We start from the raw sequence: 25,220 nt of genomic DNA, 5'->3' as shown, positions 1-25,220 counted from the left end.
TTTTTTCCAATTGCTAACACACAATTTTTCAAACTAGTCTGGTTTTATCAAAACACTTAACACAATTCACAAAACCACACACCCAAACTGCAAAATACCTCATATATCCTGCAAAATGAAACACTGCAACCGAAACTACACAGAGCATTATCAAAATCAAACTTTTGCATGAAATGGCACACACTTCATTCATATTACCAGATTTTTGCCTAACCACCTACACACTGTTGGGCATAATGAAAAGCACCCCCATCTTTAGTATGCTTTGCCATAATACTAAAATATGTATCAGATTGTTCACATGCACAGAAATATTTGCAGATACACACACATGCTGTTGCAACATTTTTATTTTTTTTCCTTCACTACAGTTAACAAGTCAGTACAACATAAGCACAGCAGATATATTTACATGGGACTGAACAAAAATATTCTTACAAAAAAAGTAAACTGAAAAAGAAAATTCTGAAAAAAAATATATTACAGTAAAAAAAACAAAACAAAAAAAAAAGGCAAGAAAAATAATTAGGCAGCATCTTGCCGCACAGCCGGGTCTGGCCACAACGCCTCGTCAACATCACAGGCAATATCTTCCCTTGCCAGACATCGAGGGAAGAAGCGCCTTGAGTGCCTTATCCATCCCTGAATTGCACCCACATCAATCTCATCACATGCCTCTTCCATGGCCTGCACAAGAGGCATGCGCACAAAGGGCTGCCGGTCGTATACCTTCCACCGCCATGCCGAAAAGAATTCTTCTATGGGGTTCAGAAATGGTGAGTATGGTGGGAGGTATTGCACGAGAAATGTTGGGTGGTCAGCAAACCAGTTTTGGACTGGGGCTGCACGATGAAAGCTCACGTTGTCCCATACTACAACGTACCGGTTTCTTTGATGGTCTGCATCATTCATACGCTCTGGTGGTATGAGAATGTTGTGAAGTCTGTCCAGAAATGTGAGAATATGGGCTGTGTTGTATGGTCCAAGTTTGGCATGACGGTGGAGGACACCATGCATATTGGAGATGGCAGCGCACATTGTGATGTTCCCACCACGTTGGCCAGGAACATCTATAATGGCTCTGTGGCCAATGAGGTTTCTCCCTCTTCTTCTGGTCTTTGCTAGGTTGAACCCAGCCTCATCTATAAAGATGAACTCATGTGGGATTGCATGAGCATCCATTTCCAGTACTCCCTGAAAACAAAGAACAAAAATCACTCAATATGGTGTTATCCAGTACACTGGGAAACAATGTTGTGTGTAGTGTACTGCAGTCAATATAGTACTTACATCCACATATGCTCGTCTGAACTCTTTGTTTCTTTGAGAGTTTCTCTCAAACGGCACCTTATAAAGTGGTTTCATTCTGATTTGGTTTCGCTTGAGAATGCGAGCCAATGTGGACAGACTAACTCGTTGAATGTTGTTGAATAAGGTGTTGTCTTGGATGATGTGGCTTTGAATTTCTCGTAATCTGATTTCATTATTTTCCAAAACCAAGTTTACAATGGCAGCTTCCTGTACCCCGGTGAACATTTGGCCCCTTCCTCCACCATGGTGTCGTCTCTCAGTCCTTTAGAAAAAATAAAATAAAAATATATATAGGGCTTGGACAATGCAGCCTAAATATTTTCCCCCACAGTAGAGTACATTGTACAGGAAACTTGTACAGTTCATGAATGGCTGATGTCATACACTAAGTAAACAGGTGTCACCCAACTGATACACTATGAAATGGGGTATACTACATGTGTACTACATGAAATTTTGGTTACATACCTGTTCTCCAGTCTAAAGGTCCGGATGACAGAGGCGACAGTAAAACGGCTCAAGTTTGGCTGCACTCTCTGTCCAGCCTCACGCATTGTCAACCCATGGTTGATGACATGATCTACTAAGGTTGCTCTGATTTCATTTGAAAGTGTTTGTCTTCTTTGGCCATGAATTCCTCTACCTGCTCTACCCCTACCTCTCACTCTTCCTCCCCCTCTTATTCTCAACCTCCCTCTTCCTCTTCCTCTTCCTCTCTCTGCAATGTCTTCCATTGTTGTTGTAAAAAAAAAAGGTTCTCACCTGTGGTCTTTTCATAGTGCTTACATCCTGAATGAAGTGTTAACAATTAACCACTGAGGTGTTTGGCCAGGTGGCACATGTAATTGGCCAATTAGCTCATGTAGTGTCATTTTGAATGGCAGTGTTTTGAAATGGCAAACATGTGACTTTATGTCAGATTGTTGTGTCTTATGCAGAGAACTGTATTTAGTGAATTTAAAAAGTGCTATTTTGAAATGCAAAATGTGTGTAAAACAGAAAAGGTGTTTAGACTTTTGGAGACTTGAGAAGAAGTTTTGCTCTCTGTGTGTCAGTTTAAATAATTGTGCTGTGCATGTCATTTTAGTGTGTTAGCAATTGGAAAAAACTGTAATGTTCAAGTAGCTGCAATCCATTTGGATCATAATCATAATCATTGGGTTGAGCATTTATTTATTCCAGTTTGTACTCTAATTTAGTGCAAAAACCTTTTTTTTTTTTTTTTTTAAATAAATCTTGAAAAGTGGAGTAGAACTTCATCACCTTCAAATATATGTACCTCACGCAGACAGAAACTTAATTTCTGTAATGATGGCAATGTCTTTTGTATTGTGTTGTATTTACAGTATGGTTTGTACTCCCTGCATTTGCATTCTTAATGTGAGGGCTATACAAGTGAGATATTTGGCGAAAGTTGAATCAACTTGACAAAGTAAGGCAACCAGCTGCAAAGCTTTTATGAGTTTACTGAACTTAAGGCCTCTGTATCTCTGCAAAAAATGCTGTTCTTACTTAGATTTTTTGTCTTGTTTCTAGTCAAACAAATTATTTTCTTGTTTTCAGGAAAAATAAGTCAAAATTAAGTCTTTCCTTAAAACAAGCAAAATAATCTGCCAATGGGGTAAGCAAAATAATCTTATTTCAAACCAAGAATAAGATATATAATCTTGTTTTCAGTTTGGACTAAGATTATTTTGCTTACCCCATTGGCAGATTATTTTGCTTCTTTTAAGGAAAAAAGTACTCAATTTTGATTTATTTTTCCTGAAAACAAGAAAATAATTTGTACTTGTCAAGAAAATGCTTCTTGATTTAAGAACTTTAAGATATTTTGACTAAAAACAAGACAAAAATTCTAAGTAAGAACAGCATTTTTTGCAGTGTAGTTGTGCTTACTCATTTCTTTGAGTTGGACTGGTAGTTAGATGAACTTACTGAGGAAGGTATAATCAACTTAATCAAATAAGTTTAGTGAACTTTCAAAAATGATTTGACAACTTCAACCACTAAAGTTGAGTAAACTCAAAAATGCTTTGTTGCCTTATTTAAGTTAACTCAACTTTTTATTTTTTACAGTGTGGCTCCTACGGCAATCCAGACCCACAGCTGTATGCCAAACACATCCTTATGGTCCATGTTGCCCCACATGCAGGTGTTTTCACTTTCACTTTAGTGACTTCCTGTCCACCTGTTCAGTGATCAAGATGAAGACTGAGCACCTAACCCCCAATCACTCCCCGGGCGTCACAGCAAAATCTCGAGGTGTGTTTGTTCAATACTCACTGATGTGTGTGTCCACTTGGATGGGTGAAATGCAGCACAAATTCTGAGTATACTTGGTCACTTTCACTTTTATAATTATTTTCCATGTTATGGTCAATAACTTTTTTACTATTTCGTCTAACTAAATAAAAAATAAAGCACTAACATTTTTATTTAAATGTAACAAAAATGTAAGCATCACGTATGTACAGTATGAAAAATTATATTTTATTGAATTATAGTTAGATGACAGCAAAGTCTAAATGTAAAAACAGGGGAAATACACAATTAAATGTCCAATTCCAACATATTTCATTATTGACTGATCTCTAACATTGGTTGCCAATAACGGATATGGTTCTGTAGGAAAGATAAAACAATGGATTGACACACACACACAAGGTCTACAGTTGAGAGGAAGATTGGACAGCTTAAACACAGATTTTACTGTCTCCACAGTGAACTGCAAGTTGAGTCTCCAAGGGCTTGCAAAATTATTGTCCCATGTGTTCTTTTTAACATTTTGAAGATGTTTTCTGCCTACAAAGAGGAGGATGTGCTTAAAGAAGAGGGTCATGAAGAAGATGAGGCTCATGAAGCAAATCTTCTGCAACAAGATTCAAGGCTGGATTTGCTGTCAGAGGTGCCATCGTGGATGCATTCTTTAATGAGTAATATAGCCAAGTATTGTAACAGTAGTATTAAAAATAAAACATATTAGTAGTAGCAATATTAATGATAAAAATGTATTAGTAGTAGTAGCCTAGTAATGTTTAATGATAAATTTAGGCTAGTAGTTGCAATTAAAAGTAATGTTATTTATTAGTAGTATTAATATATTAGCTATATATTTATTATTGGTGTTTTATTAATTTATTTTTTCTTAAAATAACAAAATACAAAACTTTTCAGGTCTGTCATAAAATGTATTATTCGTCAATTGATGTGACTGTTATTTTCCCTTCAATTTGTAGCTGCAGAAATTTGTTAAGAAAGTTTAAAGGTCTTGATTTTCCTTCTTTTTGAGTTTTTTCGATCTCCAACTGCAGTTTTATCTTTTGTAGCTGTAGGACGTCTCTCTGTAGTTCCAGCAGTTCTTCTCTTGTAGCGGCTGGAGAGGGTATTTGCTTCTTTCTGTAATTCAAAAGTGATTTGGAGAAATGATGTCTAAATAGTCTAAAAATAGGCTGTTCTAAGTCAAATTAACAATAGACTAATAATTGTTAACAAAGCAGCAATAAAACCTCACTTGGTTCCTGCCTGGTTTTGCGTACTGCTGCCGCTCTGTTGGTGTTGAAGCTGCTTTGGTTGCTGGGAAGGTCTAACATGTGAAACAAATACAAATTATCATATTATTTTGTTGTCATATTATGCCTGTTGTGATTTTTAAATCTTTTATCCTCAGGAGTGATAAATTTGATTTGATTTTAAGACAACAATGTTCTCTCACTCTGTGTTATGTTCCTCAGCTTCACTCTCTAAACCACCAGAGATGCCAGCCAGGACAGGTGAGTCCAGTCCAAGGATGTCTTGGACCACTGACAATTCAGGCGGCGGTCCTTCACCTGCAATTTTGTTATCGCATGGCAACAAAATGCACTTGGTGCCGTGAAAACAGGCTAATAAAATACATTTTTTCTTAGCAGTTTTGTTGTAATCCCTCTAATGAAGGCTGATTTTTTTTTTTTTTTTTTGCCACCACAGAGATTTTTTTTTTATTACCTCTGAAACTCTACTAGATTCTACTAGATTCTGTGCGTTAATTTTCTCTGTTATTTCCTCCCACTGTTCATGGCAGAACGGGATTAAGTTTGCTTTTTAAAATTGCTTTTCCCATATTCATCAAGAAGTATACACTTCTCGTGAAACACAACAGTTTCCCTTACCTAAGAGAACTGTTTAAGGGATTATATGCAACACCGTCAATTCATTCCCTTAGGTAAGGGGAAATCACGGCTTAAGTCTCGTATACTTAAGGGAATAACTTAAAGGGTTACTTCAGGATTTAGCATTAAGCTTTGTATTAGTAGAATACCACTAGTATTTTCGAATCAGCGTGCTTTCCCCCTTCATATCAGCCCGAGATGAGAGATTTATGCATTTTTATTCTGTAAAAAAAAAAAAAAGCCTCCGATGACGCAAAAATCGTCATTTTGCATCATCGGAGGCTTTTTGGCCAGAGGCTTAAAACTACAGCCTGTAATAGCAAGTAGTTCCGCATTTTTTCACCACGCCCATACATATGCGTATTTGTGGTTACTCACGGACATACTAGATCAGGCCAGGCTGTTCGTCCTCTGGGAAAGTGAATATCGATGGTATCGCGGTGTCCTTCAGAATGGTTCTCTTCATTGCAAGGATATTTGGTTCGTAGTCCTCGTGCTTGAAATGGAGACTACATATTCTGCGTTTTTTTAGGTTTTCTATAACGGTGTCATCTCCAAACTTCGGGTGTTTGATGGCCCGCAGCCTCTGTTTACATCGCTCCAAATCTTTAACTTAATCGGAAAATGATGAAAACTTACTTGTCCTTTCCTGGTTTTGGGTGTACATCCAGGTACAAAGCAATTTAGCACCATTTCGCTGTAAATGTATGAACTGACTCACGATTTATTTGTTTGATTTTTCCTGAATGCCGCCTGTAACCGCTAGGCGTGGTTTGGGCGTGGCCTCGCAAGGGCAGCAAAACAAGTGCATTATGGGAGTTGTTGTCTTTCATCCACATTTGTCAAAAATACATTTTCTGCCTTTTCTCAGTCTAGAAAGCTCCAAATTCAAAAATAATTTCACATTTCTACTACATAAATGACCAATTTTAAATACACATTAATCTTTCCAGGGGTGAAGTACCCCTTTAAGGTGCTTTATGCAACCAGGCATTGATATATAGAATACATCCTTGATTTTGTAAAGTTGTGAAATGTAGATTTGTTTTACCTGAAGGTTTGGCCACAACCATCAAATTCGTCTCTGCAGTTAGCTTCACTCCTCCCTCAAACTCCACAGTACACACATACTTCCCTTCATCACTACGCTGCGCCTGAGAGAATAAGATAGGAAACTACTGTCAACTTACACTCTTAAAAATAAAGGTTGTTTAACCTTTAAACCTCCATGGAGTATTTTCATTGCACTAAAGGCTCTTAAGATTATACATTTTACATCTTCTTCACATTAAAAAAATGGTTCTCTTCACTGAAAGGTTCTTTGAAAAACCCAAAATGGTTCTTCTATGGCAGAGGTGCCCAACCCTGTTCCTAGAGATCTACCTACCTGCAAAGTTTAGCTCCATCCCTTATAAAACGCATCAGCTAATTAAGATCTTCAGGAGCACTTGATAATTTGAGCTGAACTCTGCAGGAAGATAGACCTCCAGGAACATGGTTGGGCACCCCTGTTCTATGACATCACTGCAAAAAAAGTTGAGTGTAAGGTATTCACATTTATCAACGTGACATCATAGTTGATGCTGAGTTGTCCACTAGTAAATATGACTCTTGATGAATCATTGCCACTCCAGTGTAAGCCTTTGGTTTCGGTCTTCTTCAAGGTTGGGAAAGAGACTGTGGGAAGGTGGTCAGCCGTCCATTTCCCACCCACAACATGTTGAGATACACTCCGAGGGAGAGAACAGGGCAGCGTTATGTTGCCCCCTTCAGGAACTTTAACAGCTGTGTTCTGGAGACCTGCTGGAGACCCAGACAAATGTTGTTTATTGTATGAAATGTGAAATAGCATAATACTTAAAAATTAAAAAATAATTAATAACTACTGAGGGACACCAACCAACAACAGTCAATTTTAAACTGAACTTCAAGTCATCCTTGATCAGACATGTCCACTGGCCATCATCGTTTGAAGAAACAGACTTCAGGTGAATTACTTGTTTTTTATCATCTTTTTTATCATTAAAGGGACTCAGCCACTGTACTTCAGTGTTTGGGTGTCCTGTAATGTCACAGTGCAGCTCTGCATCACTAGACTGCAGCAGCACTGGGCCTGGTTTAGCAAAGACTGAGAGAGAGACAAATAAAAACAGGAGCAAAAGCAAATATGAAAAATACAATTATTCTAAAAATAAATACATTAAAAAAAGACAACTGTTGGCTCGCAGCACTGCTGTCGTCTCTCACCTGACACAACATGCAAAGTGTATGTACGTTTTCCTGAATTACAGGAATAAACTCCAGAGTCTCTTGTCTCCAGTCTGGGAACCTTCAAAGATCCTCCATTTACACTTACTTTATCCTTAATATGGGAAGAACCTTTAAAAATAAAAACAATTATAGTGTGACTACTCACAATACTTCATATTTTAATCATTTTTGTATCAAAAGGTGGAGAAACTGATACCCTTCTGTCTAGTTCCACGTCTGCCATTAATTTTAACGATGAGAGTGTCATTCAGTTTCCATTCTATATCACTGTTCTGAGGTACTTCACAATCCATGATAACCTCACCCCCGACTTGACCATACATGACGAACTCATCACATTCACCACACAATACGAACAGTGCTGATGGAGAGAAGTAAGGGGAGTTAAAGAAAGCAAAGCTGTGCAGGAAGAGTAATTACAGGCTGTTTAAAATAAAAGGTACTTCAGAATATTAAAATGCACTTTATGAGCTTATTTATGCTCACCAAGAAGAAAAAAGAGGATCTTGCAAGTTGGCATTCTGTTCCTTTTCTAAGAAATATATTGAATGAAAAGATAAAGGTTATTTTTTAATCAAAAGCCCAGCTTTATATTGATTTATTTATTTATTCAATGAGAATCTGATAAGTTTTGTTTATGAAAAGAGGCCTATGCTTTTACAACTAAAAAACAAACAAACTGGAAAACAACATATGTGGCTATGAGCCACAAGTGCAACTGCTTTCAGTCATTTTGTTTCATTCTCTCTTGATCTCTTTTTTTAACACTTAGTAAATGATGGTCCTATTCAATTAAAATTCAGTTTGAACCATTTGAGATAAATATCCAAGACACTATTTGGCTAAACAAGTTATGATGCCTCCAAATTGTACACAAACATAGAAAAAAAAAACAATTGAATAAAAAATGTTTGTCCTCTTATATGTATATTTTCTTTAAAGCTTTATAATGTTGTCTCTAATGTACATTAATATACAATATAGGCTACATTTATTGTAGAGTGTTTGTGGTGCAAATTAGCATTTTTATTTTAATCTGCTGTTGTTATTCTACAGATGACCAGCTAACAAATTTTCATAAATCCTGCAAAATCCTGTAGTTACGTTATAATCTTGTAATTGTTTGTTGTTTACTTTATATGTATATATATTACATTCATTATTAAAGTCAGTCCATATCTGTGTATGTTTAAAAATCATTAAGTTAAAGAAAAGATAAAACGAAAATTTATATTAAAAAATACAGAAATTATAAAAAAATATATATATATAAATGAGCATCATGATCCTGTCCTCTTTTGGTTGTTAAACACAATATCTGCATCTCACCAAGAAATTTAAGACAGATTTATCTTTACTTAAAACACATGCAGAAAAATTCTGTTCAATGTCTTTTTATGTTGTTTTTCCCCCCTTTTCCCTTTTTATTTAAACCCCTTCGCTTATGCAAGTAAGGTATTATATTGTATACTATAGTTAAAAGCTCTGCTGTTTATACTCACGTTTGAATGCTGTTTTATGTTTTGCTGAAAGTTTCAAAGAAATTCTGTGCCTTTAGTCCAACTGGCAAAAACCAGCGAGTGTGTAAACCTGAACCTTCACTAAACTGAAAAAGAAAAGCGGAAGATTTTTTTTTTTTGTAGGGCAGAAAAGGCCTCTCACATGCACTTCTCAGTGGGAAATTCTTGTTAGATTTGAGAATTACGCTTATAAACATGGTCACAATAACGTAATATATATGTTAAAAAATTTAAATGCTAGCACTTAAAGCCTAAATAGCATGTGCACACTGATGCAAGTATTGACCTCTCAGTAGACGTTTACACCATGCAGATTCATATAAGATACCAAGAGCTTTGACTTTGTAATTTACTTACCATCAAAGCTTGACAACAGTAAGACATAAACGACTCTAACTTTCCATTGTTAACCAGATATGCTTAAATGAATGTCATGTGTCGTTTACTCTTTTACATTCGTACATAATTATATTTAATTAATTGCTTTTACATTTATCAATCTTTACACTTTCAGTTTTGCCAGTAAATGCATTCATATCAGTTCCTTCCTATAAAATGATCATTCCTGCTGACACTGCATGTGGCAGAAAATTCCTCCATACACACCATAATCACAAGACACAGAGTCAGAAGAAGCAAAGAGACACATTTTTATTTTAAAGCAAAAAGAACAAAAGGAATTCTTTCCTCCCCCCAAAAAGGAGAACAAATCATATTAAGGATGAAATTGAAACTGCACAATACCTTTTGCATTCATTTTTTTTAAATTTAAAATTCCAATATATAATATTTAGCTGTTTTTTGTGATTTAGTGATATTAACTTGTCATTACACATTTTGCAGAAACATTCTGGAACACATGAAGGGAAGGAAGGTGGAGCTTAGCTCTAGAAGCAATGATGTCACAACAGCCACAATCCAATCAGGGGGAGGCACGAAGGAGACTAGAGTGTGTGGTAAGGCATTGTACAACATATGGGCGTTTCGAGTAAGAACACTCTAATCCGCACAGCCTACATCTCTTTTTTTTTTTTTTTTCATTCCATCTTTATTATGTCCGATTTCTCTCGGAAGTGAATAAATTCGATGGAGAAGTGCTTTGACTTATTAAATGGCGCATCGGTTCAGAAGCAGGAGTTGGGCCTACTTTTTTCCCCCAGTAGATCAGATAGAGAAGTGTGTGAGAGTGTGTGTCTGGGTGAAAGAGAGAAAGATACTATTCTAGTTTACTCTATTCCACCACTCTCCTGTAAAAGTACAGGTAGCCCAGGTCCTTAGGTGGTTTCTCAGAGGCACAAACTTTCTGATCGTTAAAGATTACCCACCTGAAAGAAACAAAGAAGAAGAAAATTAATACTGAGAAGATGATATTGCTGTACAAGAGCTGCATATGAATAATGATAGCGGGAGTAGAGGCAGCTGATGGAGACAGAACTTCACTCACTGTTGGTCCTTCTTGATGTGGCAGACATAATGACCACACATTGTGCTCGATCCCATGTGACTGATGAACGCAAAAAGCTCATACTCTACAATGCAAAAAATGAGAAAGGATTTAAATCATTAGAAGAGAGCATAATATTAAAAAAAAATAATAATAAATTGATAAATGCCACACAAACACACTTACTTCCTGGTCCATCACGGACACGTGGTCCTGGAGGAGGTTCCCGACTGGCTTCACTTCCTCCCTCTGAGCGTCCACCCTCAGACACATCCATGGACTCCAGATCATCCAGATGAGAGAAGATCCAGTCCACCGCACGCTCTAGAACATTATTCTGCAAATACAGAAATTCACAAAAGAGGGCTTAAAACAATAATCAACAAATGGGCTGTGAAAAAGTTATTTTCTGTTCACTTTATTTGAGGTTTGCAATTTTTGTAACCTGTTACCAAAATATAAGTCCCTAATTTGTGTTCTTTCTTTCTCTCTTTCTTTCTCTCTTTCTTTCTTTCTTTCTTTCTTTCTTTCTTTCTTTCTTTCTTTCTTTCTTTCTTATTAACTAGACAATCCAAGTGATGTTATTTTTGGGTGTCTTAATATAAAAAGAATATTATATTTTTGATATAGTGACATAAAAACAATGTGGTAATTAGGTTGCTTGCAAAATTGGGAACAATTATGTTATGCTTTTGGTAATTTAATTAACCATGAGATTTTTTACTGCAACAATTAATAGAATATCAATATCATAGGATTACACAACTGTTCAAAAGTTTGGGGTTAGTAAGATTTTTTTTGCAAAATTGCATTAATTCTTTTATTCAGCATAGACATTAAATTGACCAAAAATTCTAGTAAATATTTTCATTTTAAGCAAATGCATTTTTTTCCCTATTCACCAAAGAATCCTGAAAAGTAGGTGGTTCCACAATTCAGCTTTGCATCACATTAAAATTGTAATAATATTTTTGTATATTATTCATCAAATAAATGCAGCTTTGGTAAGCATAAGAGACTTATTAAAAAAAAAAATTACTGACCCAAAACCTATGTGCGTAGTGTATTGTTGTATATTATTAATTGTTCAGTAAGATACAGAAGTAGCTTTTAAGAGAGACGAGTAATTGAATAGTTCTCTTAACAAAAAACTTGCAAACAACAGAAAAATATATATTCTACCATATCTAATAATTCTCAAAAAAAACAACAGGACACCAAAGCATACCATATTTGAGTAAACATCTTACATAAAAAGCAGCTATAAGTAGGTTTATCTATAAAACACTGTTGAAAAATCAGATCAATCAATATATTTATTATTTTGTATCTGGTTAACTGGTTAATTCACCCAAAAATGAAAATGATCCCATGATTTACTCAACATTAAGCCATCCTAGGTGCATATGACTTTCTTCTTTCAGACGAACATAATCTGAGATATATTATAAAATATCCCAGCTTTATAATGGTAGTGAATAGTGCTCCAAAAAAAGCGCATCCATCCATCTATCCATCATAAAAGTAATCCATATGACTCCATGGATTAATAAAGGCCTTCTAATGTGAAGCGATGGGATTTGTAAGAAAAATATCCATTTTTAAATCTTTTTAAGTAAGAAATTACTTCCGGCATACAGCCTATGCAAATCAATTTACACCAAAAGAGTAACTTCTGACCTGACACATGACGCACTGACAAACACGGAGGTTACGATGCTCCTACATCCTACATCATACATCACTTTAGAAGTTACTCTTTTGGCCCAAGTCAATTTTCATATTGATAGCCGTCTGCCAGAAGCTAGTGTGACGGCGCACGGGGTGTAGTACGTTAAATTGTCCAGTAGGGGTCTCTGGGTAAATGTGTGCATTTTCAGGTTGAGCGCTGTGACACAAGTGTGGAGAATTGACGGTGATTGACCATGCTGCTTATAAGAAGTCTGAGAGTTGACAAGGGTTGGGATATGCTGTGTTGGAACAAAAGGCTGGGAGCGTGATTGTTGCTCCTGGAAGTTTGTGATCCCGTTGGCTCTCGTCCTCTCCAGTCCAAGGCTTGATGTTTTTGTAAACCTTGTTATTTTAATCCTTAAATGTAGTTATGTCTGTCTTTTTGATTAAACATTTATTATTTTGCAAATTTGATTACTTGTATGGCCTCTCCATTCATGTTGCTTCTCCTCGAGTCAAGGGGTTGTAACTAGTTATTTTACTTTATAAAGTTTTAAATATCGATATTTTTCTTACAAAAACCCATCGCTTCGCTTCAGAAGGCCTTTATTAACATTTGGATTACTTTTATGATGGATGGATGAGCTTTTTTGGAATTCGCCATTCACATTAAGCTTGGAAGAGCAAGGATATTTTTTAATATAACTAATTGTGTTTGTCTGAAAGAAGATAGTAATATACACCTAGGATGGCTTGAGGGTGAGTAAATCATGGGATAATTTTCATTTTTGGGTGAACAAACCCTTTAAGAAAACAAGTGATGTCTCTCACCGTAGCTCTGAGAGCACGAGTGGCCTGATCTCGACTGAAGCCCATAGAAACGATGGTTGCTAGGTGTTCCTCAGGTAGACTCTCCGTGGGTGTTGTGCCAGGAGCGGAACTAGATCCAGGCAACACTAAAGGTGCAGCGAAATCTGCAGAAAATCACACACAGAGAATTATTACTCTAAATCTGCACACTGCTTTAAATTCTCTTCACAGCTGACACTCATTGATGAATGCATTTACCAGGGTCTTCCATGTGCCCCATCACCCAGTTCATAGCAGCGTCGATGCCAGTGTTGCCCGTGTAGTACACGGCCTTCCGGCAAGCCTCCAGAGGAAAACCCATCTCACACAGCTGAGACACTGTGGAGTCATCCAACACTGGGGCTGAGAGACAGACAGAGAGAGAGAGTGGTCTACACACATCTTTTGATAGAAGGAATGTTTACACAGACTGAATGCTAATCAAAATTAAATTAAAAAAAGTTTAACCAATGCTTAAATCTGAGATAAATTCAATTCAGTTGAACTGAAAATTAAATACTGAGTGAGGCTGTATTGCATATGTATAAAGAGTGCACCATTTAAAAAAAGTGTTTATTTCATACTAAAGCAAATGAACTTAATTAACAAAAGACAAAAAGAAGAAAGCAACGGAAAAAGAATGAAAGACTCAAGTGAAGACAGATGCAGTCAGAAAGAGGAGAAAAGATAGACTGACACAGCAGTGGGGAGTAGAGAGAGTCGTCCTCCTCGTTGCCGTGGGAACCCAGGATACCTTTAACCTCCACATCGGGGGTCATGAGAGGAGGCGGAGCCACCTCTGGCAGAAGCTCCTCCCCTGGTTGCTGTCCCATGGCACGGAGTGCACTCAGATCCAGCGTGTCAGGAACATCAATGCTCACATCTAATAAAATGATCACATGATCATATTGGTCTTCAAACTATGGCTGTCAATCAATTAACTGAATTATTTCAATTTATATATTTAACATGTTATAGTATCAGACATTGCCAAAAAAAAAAAAAAAAAAGTATAATTCACCTAGTTTTTTAGGAACCCAATCCAAGCCAAAGGTAAATTTCTTGATTTGGATAACAAGATGGTCAGGAAACGAAGCAAAGCGAGTGGTCCTAAGACACAAAGATGCATAAACACACAGAGGAAATGCAAAGACTGACTGAAAGGAAAATTATTATTATTAATTACTTTGTGGCAGTGGTTTTGGCCTGCACTGCAGAGCTCCAGAAATCTGTGAGTGTTTCTGGTTCACTGAGAGCAGCCAAACAGGCAGCAAATGGGATTTGAGCACGTGTCACAGCAGGGGGAGGGGCTCCAGTTGACTCCGCCTCCTCACGACGACGCTCAGCTTCTTGTAGCTCCTCTGATAAACAGGAAGAGAAGATGATAAATGAGAGGAAGGATAAAACAATGGATCCACAGAGGCATACTATTGTTATTTTATCCAGTCTTCCCGGTAAGTTCTCAATGTGAAATACATTTCAACAAGTGTCTAACCCATATTAGTTGCCTGATCCATGGGAACGGGCAGCTGGACAATGTAGTCCACTCGTTGGGTATACTTGGCTTTTTGTGACTGCTGGCATACGATCTTCTCTTCCACCAGGAAGCGGAAAGCTTCTGATGGATTCATGCCAGACCGACAGTTCCTCTGTCCAACATAAAGAAAAGCTGAAATGAGTGAATGTACAAGTAGAGAAAAACAAGAACAGTAAGAGAAAGTCATCATCATTACCTCCACCATATTTATAAAGTGAAGAAGAAACTCCTGTGCATCCTGCTGCCGATTGGTCGAGAACTCAGGGTGGCCTCGTCCAACCAGAGCTTTGAACATGCGAGGTGCTATGCCAACCTGGTCACCCTGTACAAACAAAATATTTAGGAATGGCTTTATCTCAACAACTGAACATAAATAGAATGAATTTCTGTACTGTCTTGCATAAATTGTCACATTCCATTAGAATGAATTCATTAATATTTGACAAATAAATCTGCTCATGTTTCCCGAATGAGATCCAGTGAATCGTTAAGAGTTCAGTGGGTGTGTGCGTGTACCCTGGGTTCGGTGGAGGTACTGGGGTCATCTCCAGGGTCCGGGGCCGGCTTAGAGTACTCTCCTGACAGAAGGCCATAGCCCAGCTTTGCTCTGATATTGAGAGTGAAAAGGAAAGAGAAAAACATAATTTTTGGTTACATCATCAAACCGCTATAGTGTTCATGCTGTTTGAAAGAAAAAAAAAAAAAAAAAAATCAAGGCAGATGTTCATGTTTTTTTCCCCTGCTTTCTTTCAGATAGCAGTCAGAATTGATGTATAGTGACCTCTGCTGGAAGTATGGTATTAAAGGGTTAGTTCACCCAAAAATAAAAATTGTCATTTACTCTGTACATACTAACCTGTATGAATTTCTTTCTTCTGCAAAAAAAGAAGATATTTTGAAGAATGTCGATAACCAAACAGTTTGATGGACCTCATTGACTTCTATAAAATGGGGGGTGGGGAATTATACGGAAGTCAATGGGGTCCATCAACTGTTTGGTTACCAACATTCTTCAAAATACCTTCTTTTGTGTTCAAAAGAAAAAAGGAATTCATACAGGTTTTAAACAAACTGAACCCGAGTCGTGAACCCGGATGAACAACAGACCTGGAAGAGAATACAATGCAGAATAAAATTGTAGTTGTAATTGTACGTTTTCCCTTTTATTATTATTATTCTTCCGAATGGGAGTCTATGGCAGCCCTATCAACGGAACATGAGAAAATTATGAAATTTGGCACACTTGTAGTGATGGTCATGTCTAGAAATCTGACCAATTTTGGAGTCTCTAGGACCAACTCTATAGCACCACCACGAGTTCAAAAATTCAACATTCTAAAGGTTATAACTTTTGAACCATTTGCTCTAGAAAAATACAATTTAGTACATCTGATTAGTCTCTTCATGCCAATTACAGTAGCGGCCATTTTGAAAAGTACAGTATTCCGTTTTTTCGCTACTCCTCCAAAATTTGTCCAATTTTGTCCAGACTTTGATCAGTTGATCTTTGGTCTGAGCCGCACAGAAATGACTGAACAGATTTTTTTTATTCATCTTTGTTCAAAAGTTATGATGTCACGAACACTTTATTAGAAAATCAAGATCTTGGTGTCTATGGATTCCTTGGACCATGCCGAATCCGGGGATATTGAATTTGTCAACATCGGATGAAAAGCATGTCCGCCTTTTTGAATTTTGTTATAAATTGCAATAACTTTTAAACAATTTGACATATCATCACAAAATTTGGTACATATGACCATCAGCGTGTCCTGAAGGTACATGAGAAGTTTCAGCACAGTGCCACCTAGTGTTCCACAGATATAATGATTTTTGCAAAATTGCTTATAACTTTGGATAATGTTATAAAAACATTATCCAAAATTTGTCTGCTTTATGTCATTTTATTCCCTGGCTAATGCCAATTCCAACAATGTGTCATTTGTCATTTTCCTTAAATGTCCCTGTCTGCCATATTGAAATAAATGAAAAACAGTTTTTTCGCTACTTCTCCCACAAATTTTGTCCAATTTTGTCCAAAATCAGCTCAGATGATCTTTGGACCGAGCCGCATAGAAATGACTGAACGGAATTTTGATATTCGCTACCGTTCCCGAGATATTTGTCTCTGAATGTGACCTTGCTTGTGTTTGTTGTCTTATGCTAGTTAGCTTAGCATGCTAATTGCTTAGTATGTTAACCAGTTGTCATTCTTTTTAATGTGGCTCTTCAGCTATCAAGTTAACCATGAGCTTCATTAGCATTAAGTTAGCTTAGCATGCTAATATGGTTAGCATGCTAAGTAATGCTTTTTTGTAAATTCTTTCTTACACTAAAAGTTCTCTTCCACAGCATGTTGCACATGTGTCATGATGTAGCTCAATGTGTAAAGCCAGGTACCCGAAGAGCCCTGTACCCAAAGATAGTGGGTTCGAATCCCGGGTGGAGTGGTTTTATGAAAGAGTATGTTTTGTTTCCTTTATTGCCTCTTGGATTAGAAATAAATGCCTTTTGTTTCATGCTGTGTTCATTTTCATCTAAGCTTCTGTACATTCTGAGATCATTCTCGCCCATAATTCTGAACCAGCTGTTTCATGTTTGTTCATTTTCTGCTGTTTTTCCTCTTCCTGCTCCGTATTGTGCCACAGCATGATAAGCTGCAGAATGATCTAAAGTAAAGTTATTAAATATAACATTCAGTGCAGTTTTATTAAAATTCTTTCATTCTTTTCATTTTGAGTTCACATGAACTAATGAACTTCGGCAGTTGTGCCAACAATCACCTGCACAGTGGTGCAATGAGATGCGCAATGGACACTGGACCTGGAGGTTGTGGGTTCGAATCCCGTGTTGGGTGGTCATTATGCAATTGTGTGTAATGAGTCATTTTGATTCCTTTTTTATCCAAATAAGCATTGTACTAATCTTTATTCCTCTTGAATTAGATACAAGTGTTTTTAGTTCATTCTGTGTTCATTCTCATCTGAAATTTTCATTTCATTTCCACCTGTCCTTCTGAACCAGCTGTTTTGCATGTACATTCAATTTCTGCTGTTTTTGCTCTACCTGCTCCGTATTGCGCTACTGCCCCTTCCGGGGCTTGGCCCCGAATTGCTGCTTGCAGCTATATCTTTTTATATTTTTGGACCAAAATGTATTTTAGATGCTTCAAAAACTTCTAACTAACCCACTGATGTCACATGGACTACTTTGATGATGTTTGTATTACCTTTATGGACATGGACAGTATAGTGCACATACATTTATGTCAAAATGACATAATTATCATTTTTGGGTGAACTAACCCTTTAATGAATCCCGTATTGTATCATCATTAATAGGATTAAAGGGTTAAGTACAGCCAGAAACTGTCATCATTAAGTCAATCTCATGTTGTTCTAAACCTGTATAACACTTTCTGTTGTGGAATATGATAGAAGATATTAGGCAGAATGTTCATGCTGCTCTTTTCAATATGGTGAAATTGAAAGGATGCTGTTTATTTATATGATAAAAAAGCAAAATAAAAGTGGAGCATAAAACAAGTGCACTATATTCCAGATCTTCTGAAGTCATGCAAAGGCTTTTTGTGAGGAACATACCAAAATTTCCATTTGTGTGCTTTCGAACATTGGGCATCAAGATGTGTTTGACTGAAATGATTAGTGATTAGAAATTCCATGTGTTTTGTAACCAAATATGGCCTGCCAAGTTTAAATGTGGAAGTGTGAATAAGATATGAAAGCTACTGAAGAGACCAGGATTTTGGGGGTGAACCATCCTTAAACACCCATATTTTAAAGTACATGTGCATTTGAGAGTGGGTCAGATACTCACACTTGAGTCTTAAAGTCCTGGGTAGGATCACTGGGCGCTTCAGCAAAGACCTTGTCAATGTTGGAAACGTATCTGAATATCAAAGAGAGTGAGAGGAACAAAAGACGCATTTAGAGGCTATTTTATTTCAGCAATTGTTAACTTATGAACATAAAAATTATATAAAACATCCATGTCTAATACACATACTTTGGGGTCTGTAAGGTTTTTTTTTTATGTTTTTAAAATAAGTCTTATGCTCACCAAGGCTGCATTTACACACTTAAAGATTATAAGGCCGATTATGAATGTAATTTAATACAGCTGATCACGCCCAAATGCGCAGAGTCGGAGCCAGTTGCGTTCATCATTCTGTGTGTAAGTACTTAAATCGGCTTCAGCCGAAGGAAAGTCTTTGTGTGTTGAGCTCAGTCTTAGAATATTTTAGCTAGTCGTTAAGTGTGTCGCAAGCTTTAGACAAATTTAATGTGTCCTTGCTGAATAAAAGTATTAGTATTATTAATTTAATCTAACTGACCCCAATCTTTTGAACAGTGGTGTGTATGACAAACATGGCAAAAACACTAAAATCACACAAACACTCTGAGAGAAACTAACTTGGTCTGGAAGTCTGGGATGGTGAAGAGCACTTGCATGACAGAGTTGAGGTAGCAGCTGTTTCCCAAGTTCTTCATACCGGTGAGCCCCGGGCCCCACAGGGGCCTCAGAGTGGTGCCTGACTCCTGAATCACCTCCCACTCTCCCACACGCTGGTTCACTGCGATCTCCAGCTCAGTCATGGTTCTTTCCGTCTAACATAGAGGGAGTGACACACTTAACAGAATCCTTTCTGAACAACTTAAGCAATTTAAGAATGAAAGCCCATCTTGCAGATATTTTTAGAATGACTGTACCTTTTCCATAGTCATCATATCGATGCCAAAGTGAGAAAGATGCTCTGGAAGTTTAGAATCTAATACCATATCATCTTCATCATATGAATAGACATCTGCAAAGACAGACATCACACAATGTCATCAAATATACACTATATCATTCAAAAGTTTGGGGTCAGTAAAAAAATTTTCAGCAAGTACGCTGTAAATTGATTTTTTTTTTTTTTACTTTTACTTTATATTCATCAAAGAATCCTGGAAAACTATTACTGTTTTCATAAAAAACTAAGCAGTGCAAGTGTTTTCAACATTAATGATAAAAAGAACTGCTTCTTAAGCACCAAATCAGCATATTAGATTGATTTCTGAAGGATCATGTGACACTGAAGACTGGAGTAATGATGCTGAAAATTCAGCTTTGCCATCACAAAAATAAATTACACTTTAAAATATACTGAAAGAGAAACTTTCACAATATTACAGTTTTACTGTATTTTTAATCAAATTAATGCAGCCTAGCCTTGGTGAGCATTTTAAAAAACAACTTTTGAATGGTAGTGTATCCTTAAAAGGATAGTTCACCCTAAAATGGAATATATATGGTTAGAATATACGGCACGTGACCCATGGGATCATTCAGTGATACTTTTACATCTTTTTTTAAAAAGCTTGATGTTGGCCTCTATTCACTGCCATTATATGGATGAGTGATTGATGTGAGTACAGTAGTTCAATATTAATAATATAAAGTGACAAGAATATTTTTGGTGCGGCAAAAAAACAAAATAACGACTTACTTGTGATGGCCGAGTTCAAAACACTGCTTCATGAAGCTTCGGAGCATAATTAATCTTTTGTGTCGAATCATGATTCTGATCGTGCGTCAAACCGCCAAACTGCTGAAATCACTTGACTTTGGCGCTCCGAACAGCTGATTCATTATGCTCTGAAGCTTCCTGAAGCAGTGTTTTGAAATCGGCCATCACTGTACAAGTCATTAATCGGCCATCACTGTATAAGTCATTATTTAGTTTTTTGGCGCACCAAAAATATTCTCGTCACTTTATAATATTAATATTGGACCGCTATACTCACATGAACTGATTTAAATATGTTTTTAGTACCTTAATGGAACTTGAGAGAGGAAGTGTCATTGCTCCCTAGGCAGGCCTCATGGAGCCAATGGATTTCATCAAAAATATCTTAATTTGTGTTCCAAAGATTATATCCAGAATTTTCATTTTTGGGTGAACTAACCCTTTAACTTTGAAATATTCAACGTCAACATGATTTAACTAGATTCCAATAGATTTTATGTGACAATCTCACCTGCTCCATCAGGTGTTATTGTGCCAAGTTTGACAGCCAATGGGTATCCAGTCTGCTGGTAGTGCAAGAGGGCGTGGTTATTTCCTCCTGATCCATCAAAATATCTCCGCCCACACAAAACCTTCCCATCTGTCAGATTCATCCAGATGTTCTCCTGGAGGTCACAGACCTCACACTTCCAACCACTGAAAGAAAGATGGGAGTATCCAAATGCAAACAATTACTAACTGTAACTTTCTCTGGGATCATATTCTCAGAGCTTAGCAGTACATATCAAATGTGTCAACAACATTCGCACATGTATACCTCGGAGGGATTTTGACCCCATTGTCGAGTTGTTTAAGTTCAGCTGCGTGTTTTGACTCCTGTCGCACTTCACCATCCCACTGTTGCACCTGCAGAGCGTGTGACACAGAGTCTGCTGCCTGCAGCCCCGCCATCGACAGAGACACCTGCAAGCGAGAATGACACCAACACAGCGAATGATAGTCTGCTCTGTTAGAAAATTCAGCTTACACTTAGATAATTATCACTACATAGCTTTATATCTGGTACATAAATCAAAAGACGTTACAGTCTATAAACAGACTATTACAGCTTAATAAGAAAGTTAACAACATGCCATCCACAAGTCTATTATTATTATTACATAATATTATTCATTTCAATATAATAAAATGACATTCACCCGCTCCCGAACAACATCTGGCATGGAGGCTAGATCCTCCGATGTCACTTCCTGTCGGTCTGGGAACAGAACCACTTTGACTTCTTCCTCATATTGCTCCTGATCAACATCAAACCCTCCCTCAATTCCTACGAGAAACACATGCAAACTTTAAAACCTTTTAGGTTTCATTAAATAAGCTTACTAACAATAAAAAACTAGCATGTACTAAAATACGAGGCTAAAGAAAGCAGGTGCTTACCAATGGCCAGTCTTGTGGGCTTCTTTTTTGGAGGGTCACCTGATCCAGTACTGGTCTCATCCTCCTTCTGATAGACAGACAAGGTTAGTCTATATTTGCCAGAAGAACAGCACTTGAAATGAGACACTGCAAAACTTGGTTGTGCAATTCGTTTTTGCTTAGTACAAAAGCATATTGTGACATGATTAAAATATTTTCATCTATACCATATTAAAGGTACAATATGTAAAATTTTTGCAGTAAAATATCCAAAAACCACTAGGCTAGTGTTATATATTTTGTCCAGCTGATTACTAACAATATCTCTAATGTTTTCAACTACTTGTAAATCATGAGAAAATTCCCATTTTAAACAGTGACACGGGGCAGTGCAGTCGCCTGTCAATGACGTCAGTTACCTTTGTTACCGCCTTTACTGACGTAGAAACCACATGACAACAGTGCCGTGGACAAATGCGGAAGTAGTGTCTAGCGTCCAGCAAACCACTAGCTTGCTTCAAGCAGTTCCTTATTTACTTCTTGCACGTTTTATGGTGGATTGTGTTACTTATTTATGGAACATAATTACTGTTTACCATCTGTCGACAAGAACAGCTCCCGTAAACTCATGACCGGAAAAGCGGAAGCGGCGCCGGCGACTGTGTCATAATAAAAGTCCCGCTGCTCGTGAGGCTTGTGTTGATCAATCGCTCCAGCTCCTCGTTCAGCTCCCACAACACTCGGTCCTGCTCTGCTTCATACTACAGTAACGTTAATAATCGCATCCACGAACATGAGTTCTTCCAGATTCCAATCCCTATTCTTTTGAACCTGTCCGTTGAGATGGAGACCACATGTCCCAAGTTTCCGCTCTAAAACTTGGCGTCATCAAACTACGCCTTTGTTTTGAATAGGCTTCTAGCGACCTCTAGCGGGAAAAAATATCACAAATTGTACCTTTAATATGCAGAGACGTAAGCCATGTGTACGTTCATTTTCCAAAAAAATCTGTGCCGCTATACAGTGCCCACCCAATTTTAAATCAGCCTTAGTAACATTTTTACCATTAATTATTTTTTTTTTAATTAGAAAGTTATAAGCCATGAACCAAACCAACAAGCTACGAGGTGAACCACATCATTACAAATTTTGATATGAATCAAAAAATTATTTGAAAATTATTTAGTGGATTTTAAGATGTGGGCGTTGCATTCAAAAGTGGAGGCGGATAAACATGAACTTGCAGAAAAGCCTGTCATTTACACAGGAAGGTCCTGTTATGTCATATTGATTAAACAATATGAGGTCATTTAAAAATAAAAAAATGAAACGGGCATGAATTGTTCTCAATAAAATCAATAAAATGCACTTAGAAAATAGACAGGAAGGATTTTCATTTCATGCCAACCTTAATGGCTTTAATAAACTACAATCCCATAATGCTTTGCAAATGACAAATTAAAAACAATGGATAAACATAAAAATACTGGCTTAAAGATGTTGATTATATACATAGAAGCAATATATATTACATTTATACCAAAATATGCATACAAATATTTAATTTGTTTGAGAGTGTAGGGAGATTGATTGTTACGACATTTGCAGAGCTTTCTAGAAGTGGGTGATCAATAAGAGCTGTTTCGGCATGATTTGCTTGTCGCGATTCTGATTGGTGGAGGTTTCTTTGGACATTCATGGGTAATGTACTTTTTCAACAGGAATTCCACTGTTTAACAAATTAGTTGAAAAGCTTGTAGCTCACAAGTCTGGCTTTACTGGTTATTACATTATCAATTTACCTAAGAAGAAAATTAATAGAATTTTTCTTCCCAACCCAACTATTGAACATAAATCATTGCTTAGTTTGTCCCACCCAGCCTGCAACAGCAACACTGGCTAAACCAATGGCGTGAGTCTGGGGGGCGGGACTCTGTTTGTCTGGCCAATGAGAGAAAGGAGGAGTGTTTAGGAAACCTGTTTGACAATCTTTTTTTTTTTTTTTTTTAATTTGTGTTGTTTCTTTTTTTTTTAAAGTTGACTTTAAAGTAGCTTTAAGGATTTATGATCATTTACTCAAATCATACATGATTATTATTTATAACTGCACAGAATGATGTGGCATGTGCTTACCTGTGTTTTCCGGGTCCTGGTGATGTGCAGGTACGCTCTCTGACCGGTTTTGGCGTGGTGTCGGTCTACGTACTTGCTTCCAAAGCCGAGAAAGCTGTTCATACAGACATACAAGCCTCCCTCACTCTCCTGAAAACAATTGGAAAGAACTGCTATAACAAAATACTGTTGGTCAGCAGCACCACGCGCTCAATGAGGCTGGCTCACGCGCACACCACAAAATAACATTCACGCGTATAATACACAGGCTTCTCAAGAGGAGAAACTTTGCAGCTACCAGTTCAAGTTAGCGTTATAACTAGCTCACAGATAGCTAAAGTCATATCAGCGGATAAATTAAAGTTGATGAAAATGAATGGTTTAGTCGAGATGTGACCAAAGAGGGCAGAGTAAACAGTGCAATGATGACATAATAAATGAAAATAGTGCACACTTGTGCACTAAATAAGCGCTAGTTAGCAAACATTACAGTATCTCACAGCTCGTAAGAAGACAAAAGCAAAACAGCAACCTTGTGCAAACCAAAAAAAAAGTGCGCGATGACTGTGCAGTCTCCAGAACTCACCGGGCTGGCGAACGAGAAGGCGCACTCGTCTTTGTGAACACGATCCCCGGGCCTCGGAACCCGAATAGTAGACAGAACCGACATCAATATCTCGCTAACCTCCGTCATCTCTGCTCTGACTAAACACTGTTTGCCTTCTTGCCGACACACACGCTTGCCCGCCTGGGTTTTTTGGCCCCCGCTCCTGAAATACAGTTCGCTTCAGGTCTCTGACAGCCCCCTTCTTTCTCTCTGTTTCCCCTCAATGAGAAGCTGCTGCTGCTGAGGATCCAGTGTGTTTCATTCGAGGCCAGGGGCGCTGCACACACTCGCACTGCACGCATTACAGCCGCAAATGTTTGACCGCGAAGTCTCTAAAATGTGCGCACAATATTTTTCACATTTCAATTTTTGATATAAAATGCAAATATGCACACTTGTGTGAAGTCTTTAATGCGAGAGTTAAATGATTGTTTAATGTACCGTAGCAACCTTGGTGTAACAAATGCTTTCTTTAGGGCATCATCACTGAGGAGAAATTATAAACGATATTGTGAATTCTCATGTATTTTATGTGTTACGGTAATATGGAAGCCATGATAGTTGACAAAATGAGAAAGCGGAAAATTTTACCTCATGTAAATGGTAATACTGGCCTCATGCGGCTGGGAGTGTAAGTACAGCCACGCAAAGATTAAGCATCAGATTATAACTAAAAAGTAAGCGATGAGATGAATCAACCAACAATCGTTCCTATTATTATTTTCATAACCAATTATGGTGTGGACTTGACAGTTCTCATAAAATTAAAGCGATTAATAAAACTATAATTGAAGTCCTATG

The 25,220-nt window shown here is 37.3% G+C and overlaps 2 protein-coding genes across 5 annotated transcripts; both read right to left on the bottom strand.

Annotated features, from left to right (window-relative positions):
* Positions 1 to 3,788: 3,788 nt before the first annotated feature.
* On the bottom strand, positions 3,789 to 9,697 carry LOC137032031 (roundabout homolog 2-like). Of its 3 annotated transcripts, none has more exons than XM_067403522.1 (11): positions 9,608 to 9,697; positions 9,233 to 9,336; positions 8,217 to 8,262; positions 7,927 to 8,091; positions 7,707 to 7,838; positions 7,360 to 7,587; positions 7,015 to 7,259; positions 6,511 to 6,613; positions 5,024 to 5,138; positions 4,823 to 4,894; positions 3,789 to 4,707 (listed from the first exon to the last, which is right to left on the bottom strand). In XM_067403522.1, the coding sequence occupies exons 3-11, from the start codon at positions 8,248 to 8,250 to the stop codon at positions 4,503 to 4,505; spliced, it is 1,299 nt and encodes a 432-aa protein (XP_067259623.1). In that variant the 5' UTR covers positions 8,251 to 8,262; positions 9,233 to 9,336; positions 9,608 to 9,697; the 3' UTR covers positions 3,789 to 4,502. The 3 variants fall into 3 exon arrangements, with proteins under 3 accessions (XP_067259623.1, XP_067259615.1, XP_067259633.1); XM_067403514.1 differs by having other exon boundaries at positions 7,015 to 7,262; positions 9,608 to 9,695; XM_067403532.1 differs by lacking the exon at positions 8,217 to 8,262 and having other exon boundaries at positions 7,015 to 7,262; positions 9,608 to 9,694.
* A 186-nt stretch (positions 9,698 to 9,883) lies between these two features.
* Positions 9,884 to 24,728, bottom strand: usp5 (ubiquitin specific peptidase 5 (isopeptidase T)). 2 transcript variants are annotated; one of them, XM_067403471.1, is made up of 20 exons: positions 24,399 to 24,728; positions 23,834 to 23,962; positions 21,722 to 21,788; positions 21,481 to 21,608; positions 21,099 to 21,244; positions 20,793 to 20,977; positions 19,482 to 19,576; positions 19,186 to 19,379; positions 18,589 to 18,660; positions 15,268 to 15,358; positions 14,948 to 15,073; positions 14,710 to 14,863; positions 14,401 to 14,575; positions 14,236 to 14,324; positions 13,912 to 14,097; positions 13,434 to 13,577; positions 13,197 to 13,339; positions 10,881 to 11,031; positions 10,695 to 10,779; positions 9,884 to 10,575 (listed from the first exon to the last, which is right to left on the bottom strand). In XM_067403471.1, exons 1-20 carry the CDS (start codon positions 24,504 to 24,506, stop codon positions 10,482 to 10,484), a joined length of 2,562 nt encoding a protein of 853 aa, XP_067259572.1. In that variant the 5' UTR covers positions 24,507 to 24,728; the 3' UTR covers positions 9,884 to 10,481. The 2 variants fall into 2 exon arrangements, with proteins under 2 accessions (XP_067259572.1, XP_067259581.1); XM_067403480.1 differs by having other exon boundaries at positions 13,969 to 14,097; positions 24,399 to 24,726.
* Positions 24,729 to 25,220: the final 492 nt, after the last annotated feature.

Source organism: Chanodichthys erythropterus, chromosome 2 (assembly GCF_024489055.1).
Source record: "Chanodichthys erythropterus isolate Z2021 chromosome 2, ASM2448905v1, whole genome shotgun sequence".
NCBI lineage: Eukaryota > Metazoa > Chordata > Actinopteri > Cypriniformes > Xenocyprididae > Chanodichthys > Chanodichthys erythropterus.
This window is presented reverse-complemented; position numbering and strand designations above follow the sequence as displayed.